The sequence below is a fragment of the Oncorhynchus mykiss genome, chromosome 6, assembly GCF_057628025.1.
Source record: "Oncorhynchus mykiss isolate SJ-2025 chromosome 6, ASM5762802v1, whole genome shotgun sequence".
Taxonomy (NCBI): Eukaryota; Metazoa; Chordata; class Actinopteri; order Salmoniformes; family Salmonidae; genus Oncorhynchus; species Oncorhynchus mykiss.
In genome coordinates, this window is record NC_143027.1 from 48,551,950 (window position 1) to 48,560,361 (window position 8,412).

General features: G+C 42.2%; 1 protein-coding gene across 1 annotated transcript; it reads left to right on the forward strand.

Moving 5' to 3' along the window:
- Positions 1–2,540: 2,540 nt before the first annotated feature.
- Positions 2,541–5,591, forward strand: LOC110512256 (uncharacterized). The gene is made up of 3 exons (XM_021592749.3): positions 2,541–4,732; positions 4,925–5,003; positions 5,390–5,591. The coding sequence occupies exons 1-3, from the start codon at positions 3,920–3,922 to the stop codon at positions 5,551–5,553; spliced, it is 1,056 nt and encodes a 351-aa protein (XP_021448424.2). The 5' UTR covers positions 2,541–3,919; the 3' UTR covers positions 5,554–5,591.
- Positions 5,592–8,412: the final 2,821 nt, after the last annotated feature.

Genomic DNA, 8,412 nt, shown 5'->3' on the forward strand with positions numbered 1-8,412 from the left:
ATGAGTACAAGCTAGCTGTGAGCTAGTTAGCTGCAAGCTGTGATCTAGCTGTGAAGATCAGAAGTAGTGGTCCAGGGATTACGGCAGGAATCCGGCGTTGTTGTGGAGAGACAGTCCGATACTAGTAGACTGGCGAGTATTATCCAGGCTAAGAACAGGGCTGGTATCTGTGCAGAAGGTAAAAGCCGCTAGCATTGGCTAACTATGACTAAATAGCTTTTAGCTAATTAGCTAGTTAGCTTCTGGAGGTTCTTGAATGTGTTCTAAAATAAAATAAAAAATAATAGCGATACCGTATCACATTGGGTGAAGCAGTGTTACCTCTTTGCTATTAAAGTGTATTGCTCTCTGTTTATGACTGATAATAGGACGTAACACAGGGATGAGGAGAAAACAATCATTTGGATCCTACACAACACGTTGTTGTACCTAAATAATTCCACAAGAGGGCGACATATAAACATTTCTTAAAACCAATTAACCTCTACTGCCTTCAGTCCATGACGTCCCCGACTAACTAAAAGTCTGCGTCTGCAAAGATGCTCTTTTATCATAACTCGACATGAAAGTAGCAAAGCCAAAACAGTCAATGACATGCTTTTCGGGATATACAATTAGCTATGGTGGAAGAAAAGGTAAGTGAAATATAGGGGAAGGTAGAACATGTTTTACAGTAAGTTTAAAGTTGTTATCACCAATTTAGCTCTGATAGGCCTTTGGCAATCCAAGCTTTTGGGATCGTACTCAAGGCTACTTGGTTTAGCCTGGCTATAGCCTAGGGATACAGTCCAATAATATCTCTTTCTCCTGAAGTGTACACTCTCGTTCGCTTCTTCCTACAAATCTAAAATCATTGGATTGGTGGAGGCATGGGCTAGAGAGGAATATGCTACCAAATAGCACCTTATTCCCTAATGTAGGCCTACTTTTAAGGAATGCACTATAAGGAATAGATCAATGAACTGGCTCACTAAATGGGGTACCGAAATAAATCCAAAAGAGGTCGACACGAAATTAGACTAGGTTTATTTCTGTTTTGACCTGCTGAGTCGCAGTGCTTAGTGAACAGATTTCAATGTGGGCCTAGCTGTATCGAAAACGGTTGATGGGGAAAGTGTGTAATCTGATCAATATATTTCCCCCCCAATATTAATGAGAGAATGGGAATGTGCATAAAGGTTTAACATTCCATGACGTGGTATGAAGTTCTTAAATCGTCAGTGGCTGCAATATTGTCCTCAGTAAACTCAACATGAGTGAAAACAACACAACAACACGTTTTTCGAGATATAAAAAATACTGTATGCTATTATGGATGAAGAAAATGTAGGTTAAATGACACAACATATTTGGGAATGTAACTAAGGAAAACGTCATTTAAGATAACATAGGCTATTGCAAAACAAATGTCTAATTCTCTCTATTAAGTCAATCACCAGTTTAGCTCTGATATGGCTGTAGCTCTATGATGTCCTTTGCAAGAATCTAATCTGACATTGACATGAAATTCCTATGTCCTTCAGGTAGTACAGAGAGATGATGATGATCCCCCGAGGGAGGGGAGGGAGGTTGTTGAGGAAGAACCAGTGGCCCAGCTCAAGAAGGAGCCCAAGAAGACAGGAAAGGTAAAATGGCAGGAGTGACAGGGCAACTACTAGACTAGTAACACTCAATTGTCACAATAGCTGCATTGACCTGATGTAACATGTCTATTATTTGTGATCTGGAATCTATTCTATTATATTCTATCCAAGGTGAAGAGGAAAAGTAGTGCCAAGAAGTCAGGGGAGCAGGGCACTGATACAGATGCAGGTCATAGATTTTCCCTCTGTAGTATGTTGGTTCTCTAAACCTGCATATCATAGATAAAGGTCATGTTAGAAACTGTAGTCAGTAAGACATTTTGCATGGATAGTTTTATTCAATAGTCCTATTGTAGCAATTTTATCGAAGTATTGTATTAAGAGAAAAGCGTCTGACTTATCCTGAATTGTCCTATATGGTAATAACATATTTAGGATTGAGGAATAAACACCCGGACAGAGGATCTGTTATTGAGCTCTTGGAGAAGAATGCTCTTAAGGCTGCATTCGGCCCAGGCAACAAAGTAGAGATGGAGGACTGCTACCCAATCCTCATCTCATTCATGCGCAATCTTACTGATGAGTATGTTAGAACCATGTTTTGCTCTAGCCTCACATATTTTGTGCAGAAGGAAATAAAAAGTAAGTAAAACACATTTCTTTTTTCTTTTCTAGGCAATGGCAAGTGATCTACAAAGGATTTAAAAAAAACTGTAAGTTTCTTCATCAGCCTTTGACCTTTGATTTGGGAATGTTGTGTTGAATCAAGAGAGAGGAATTAACCATAGTTCTATTCTGCTATTACGTTCATTAATCTGTCATACTTCATCCAACTTTGAATTCAGCCACAGATAAGGAAAACGATGTTGGTGAAATGCATTCTGTTCAATCTAGAATACTTTACATCAGAGTCTCATTGCCAAACCTGCTGTGTTCTGTTTTGTTTGTGCAATGCAGATGACAAAGGAACAGCTTGCAAAATTGTGCAAGACCATTGTCAACTTCATTGCACAGACCACCATGCAGATCCTGCTGCCGGCCCTGGCCCGCATTCTAGGGGTGACGGGCTTTTATGACAACGCTGACTCACTCAAGAGGGGTGGCAGTGCAAGATCCTTCACTGCCTTTGAGCAGAAAAGACTAGAGCTCATCCAGGAAGTTAAATATTTGGCGAAGTAACTGTGGCGGCAGGGCTCTCCGACCAAGGTCTAGCACACCCTCTTCCAAGAGGTACTGTATGTTCCCCATAATGTGTGTGTGTGTGTGTGTGTGTGTGTGTGTGTGTGCAGTTATTCCTAACCCTCAAACTGATGAACAATAATTTCCCCATTTCAATATTTTCCAGCTTTCTAACAGGTGTGTTTTGCAATATCTAATGCACACATATAAATTACATTTAGAATACTCAATTATAATGCTTGTTAGATTTGTTAGCACTAAGATATCGATTTTCCAACTTCAGACAGCAATTAACATGCTTTGCTTGTTCATTTTAAAGTTCCCAGACCTCACTGAAAGTCCACCTGGGAATGCCAGAGGACAGTATCATCAGCAGTGTCCAGGAGCAACTGTCAAAATCTGACCAAATGGTGGCTGCAGGACAGCTTTCACAAATAGATAAAGTGGTTGGAACTATGCTGGAGAACATTGAGAAGATAAGCAGCGAATGTGGCGAGGAGTCACTGCGGTCTTCCTCCTCGTTGTCATTCTCAACTGCCAAATCACAGAAGACAGAGTGGGAATTTGCACTCCCATTCCTTCTGAGTTACCCGAGAGTACTGCTCAGCCCATTGTAAGATGCTCAGTCATTGACATGAGCGAATCTACTAAGCCAAAAACAATGGTGTGTGATGCCAGAACAAGCATGTTTGCCATAGCCGATACCATCATGAAGAAGGTATATCCAGAGGCAGAAGGGCAGGTTACATCTCACCCTGATCTAACAGATCCAATAGCTAGACTGGAGGAGCTCATATCTCAGGGTAGGATTGGTGCTCTCTCCCGTGATCTCAGTCACCAAGTCAACCGCATAATTTCTGATAGCAACTTGACCCCTCTGGGACTGACAGTGGCGGCTGGAAAGAGTGCATCTGATACCATCCTTTCGAAGCTGAAGAGGAATGACAAGGTGGGGAAGCCCACAACTTACGAGCTGGTTCAGCTGTTTGTAGAGGAGTCTGTTAAGTGCCTCCTGCTTCCTAGTTTTGTGCCCTATTCAACTTCAATGAGTTTGGCTCAGGGGGCCAAGGTGTTGGCTAGAGTGTCTGAAGATAGAATTTCATGCTCTTCTTCTTCTTCATCAGTATTTAGTGACAGTCAGTCTCTTTACCAAAGTTATGGTAAGCCAGGTCATGTACTCTGTGGATTCTGATGCAGAAAGTAGAGGATCCTCTCCAACTGAATCTCTCCAAACATCTGAACCCACTATATCTGATGTAGGCAATCTATTGAGTGGCAAGTCCTCCCCTCGGCTGTCTCCTTCTGGCACCATTATGGCAACAAGCGAGACCTCCAATGCAGCACAAATCTTGAAGGCCAACATTGATGGAGAGGAAGTGGATACCACCAGTCATTCTGGTGTAGCTCAAAACATTGTCAGGGACGATATGTCAACCAGCCCAGACATGGTCAAAGATGTCACACTTCCAACCCCATCCTCTGATAACTTGGGCAGTGATGATGACGTCACCGGCCTCATCAGCGTGTTAGTAATGAGAATTCTAACAGAAATCCAAACCCCAGCAGAAGATTACCCAGTTGACGTCACACGCAAGTCACAAGACCTGATCCCTAAAGTTATGGAGGTCTTCTGTGCATGGTCAGGCTGCTCTGAGACACAAGCCTATCCAGAGAACTTGAGGATTCATAAAGTCTACAGAGTCGTCTATAAAAATCTGTTGGAGGAGTTTGGCTCTGAGAAAATCCTCCAACAGGCCGTGTCGACTCAGGACTCTTCATTTGATAGGATTCTTGTCAAGTCTTTGAGTGAAGCGCTTCTCCACAGATGTAATGAGGCATTGAGGGCAGCCTCAAGAACATCAGTCAAAACCACCGGGCCTAAGGCTCTTCCACTGGCTGAGGATGTGAGGGCTAGCAGCGGGAAACTATCTTTTCTACAAAGGCTGGTCAGGCTGACAAGCAACTTAAAGGTACAGCAAACATATTTAAATGAACAGTTGTGAGTAAACAATGCTATTCAGTGTAAAAATATAAAACCATCCGTTCATTCCAAAACCAATCATAAATGTTGTTGTGCTGGTGTGGTAGTTGTGATTGTTATCATCATGAGGTTGGTCAGCTGTGACATTTTTTAAAACATGTTTTTCTCTTTAAATACTTAGCTATTCAAGAAGGGGAACAAGAAGGATTCCCACCGCTCTGAATCAGAACAAGTACAGACCACTGCTGAAGATGGCATGCGTAAGTTCACACAACAGGACATTGTTAGTTAGATTACTTGTTAGTTAGATTACTTGTTATTACTGCATTGTCGGAACTAGAAGCACAAGCATTTCGCTACACTCGCATTAACATCTGCTAACCATGTGTATGTGACAAATAAAATTTGATTTGATTTGATTCATTGTCTGTTTGAGATATTGGTGTACAAAGAAATGCCATTTCAAAATAACCTTACAAAGGTTATATACGCAATCAGTAGTCATCTCTTATGTAAAAGTAATTATATTCTCCAAAACTCAAGCTGTTGGTTCTCATTTTATCAGTGTCAGTTATGTTGAGTTGTAACATACATTACATCATTTCTGAATTAAAGTGCATGTAAACGCTCTCTCTCTCTTCTGTAGTGCCCAGCATAGTGCCACATGCTGCCATGTCTGCACTGCCAAAGGATCTCCCCGCCAGCTCCCAACAGGAGACGCCTCACAAACGTCCACTTCTCGTCAGGATGTTTTCTGCCATCTCCAAAGGCCTGTTCAAGCCCTTCAAACAGTCCTTAAAGACCAAGTAACTTCAGACAATTTATTAAACGTCATTTATTGCAATAAATTGGCCTTTGTCTTCTTATGTGCTCCCGTTAACAGACCAGATTACAATACTGGTCTTTTAAATGTTAGCAGTGATAGCAACATTAACTATAGTGGTGTGTGTATAGCCCTTCTACACAGTCTGACTCTTCTGACACTGTGTGACATGCCATCTGATCCAGTGATCTAGGATATTCTGAGTGGCTTTAGGCCTGAATCTCTGCCCTCCTGCCCAAATAAATGTTTTCTCTTCTGATATATCTGCCACTCTTCAGCAGCCAGCAGGGGAAAACAGACAGCGCTGTTGAGAGCTTTCTTTTCTCCCTCATGACTAAAACACTGAGAAAGGCTTTTATCTATTGCAGCATATTCCATCTTTTGATTTAACCTATTATACGGTAGAAGTACCCATTATTTCCCAACGGTTATATCACAGGAAATGTGTTATAAAAAGTAAACTTACAGTGCATCCGGAAAGTATTCAGACCACTTGACTTTTTCCACATTGTTACGTTACAGCCTTATTCTAAAAATGATACAAATATTTTTTCCTCTCATTAAGCTACACAATCAATTTTAGAATAAGCCTGTAACGTAACAATGTGGAAAAGGTCAAGGGGTCTGAATACTTTCCGAATGCACTTTATGTAATGAAAATATTAGCTGGTTGCCACTATAGATAGCTAGGTTATCCAGTGCAGTGGTAATACTGCCTGCCTTGGGAGATAACGTAGGATGCGTGCTTATCCGGGTGCCAGAGACACAATCACAAGCTTTCTTCAGACTACATAGCTCAAACTTACAACGTAAAGATATGATTATCACTACATAGGTTTTTTTTTAACAAGAAGGGTGTTTTCTATATCTACCAACTATGAAATTACAGACATCATAAACGGTAAGCATGAGAATAATATCATCAAGGCGGACAGGGACAATGTATGAATACACAAAACATTATTCAAATGGACATTCCCCAAATGAGCTATGCACCAGCCCATAGCCACAGGATATCTATGGAGTAACATTAATATATTCATCAATTTAAAAAAAGGCATGAATATTGTTTTTCTGCTTTTCTGATCTTAAACCTCCCCCTGGATGTTGTCCAGGTTTCCTCCAAGGGAGACCTTCTGAAACAGTTGCGAAGGAAACAGCCGACAGTTACAGTACTGTGTTGAAGATAGATGATGACACTCTTAAAAGACAGGTCATTCCTTTACATGGAGCAGTTCCTTAAACCAGGTTAGATTCAACACAGCCACCTCAGACTGGGCTCCACCACTCCTTCATAACGCTGGATCTCTTCATAATGCTGCTCCTCAGTCACTGAGTGCATTTACACTGATGAGATGTCCTGCTTAGCCTAGCTGAAAGGGGAGCTCTAACTAGTCCTGCGGGCACCTAGCTGCTGCCCCCGCTAGGCTTGGACTGGGTCTTGCACCTCAAGGCCCCTCCGCGAGCCTGGCCCTTGGCTGGCTGCTGCTGTACTGAGGACTCTGCTGCAGCGGAAACTGGGGCCTGTTGGGCCGGGCTGTGAGGAGGGGCGGTATCTGAAGCGAGGCAGCTGCAGTCACCACCTGCTGCTGGAGGAGCTTCTGCTGAACCACCTAGGCTGTGCCTGATGGAATCATCTGGACCTGGGGATGTAGTCTGGGTCAGGATCTGTTACGAGACAGGATGAGGGTCACATTAAATCATACAGAAGACAACATGTTATAAAGTGTAAGTTGATCACTCGTGGTTGTAATCTGTTGATCACTCGTGGTTGTAATCTGTTGGCACCGTCCCTAGGTGTCACTTCTGTAGCAGTATTGTTAAGAGTGTATGATTGTTTTTTTAAATTTTAGGCAAGTCAGTTAAGAACAAATTCTTATTTACAACGACGGCCATAGGAACAGTGGGTTAATTGCCTTGTTCAAGGGCAGAACGACAGATTTTTACCTTGTCAGCTCGGGGATTTGATCTGGCAACCTCTCGGTTACTGGCCCAATGCTCTAACCACGAGGCTACCTGCAGCCCCACATACATACATACGTACATACATACATTGTATGTATGTATGTATGTATGTATGTATGTATGTATGTATGTATGTATGTATTGTGTCGAAATCTGCACGGAGCCTTCACCGTGCGCTGCCACTTTAAGAGCGCATGAGCAGTAAGGAAGGAGGAAATGAAGAGGGGTCATTCAGCTCTTTGGGGAGGAGCTTTTTGGTGGCGCGACAGTTTGATTGTGTGTGCTGTGCTGCAGAAGTTTTGTTTGTTTTCAGCGTGTGTAGTTTATAGAGTATTTAACTCAATCATCGGTGTAATCGCTCTAGGTCGTGGTTGTTTTCGTTTGGGACCACGCCCGTTATGGATCGCATGGATTAGTAGCAACATTGTTGCGAAGCTTTAACATACAAACCAACAAACCATCGGACAGTCAGACAGTACACCTGCACGCCTGAAGACCACAGCTAAGATCTCTCTTGTTCTCTTTCTCTTTTTCTCTTCCCTCTATCATTCCAGATCTTTACCCTGCAACAGACTCTCTATTTTTCCAATGCACTTCCCATTGAAGTTCATTAGAGCTGGACTATTATTGCCCTGCCAGAATTATTTGGACATTTTAGTTAAAAGGGAGGTTGCTTGCAAGTTGTGTATTGTTACGTGAACTGTATTGAGGTGTACTAATGACATGTGGCCGAGAAGACTGTGGACATTTTTAAGGCCTTTGTTGTGTCGATGAACACCCCCCACATTCATACCCTCTGCACTCATCCACTAGAAAATAATACAGATTATTGCAAATCCTATGTTGATGACTGGGTTCGTTCTTGTATGAAGTTGCTGTTG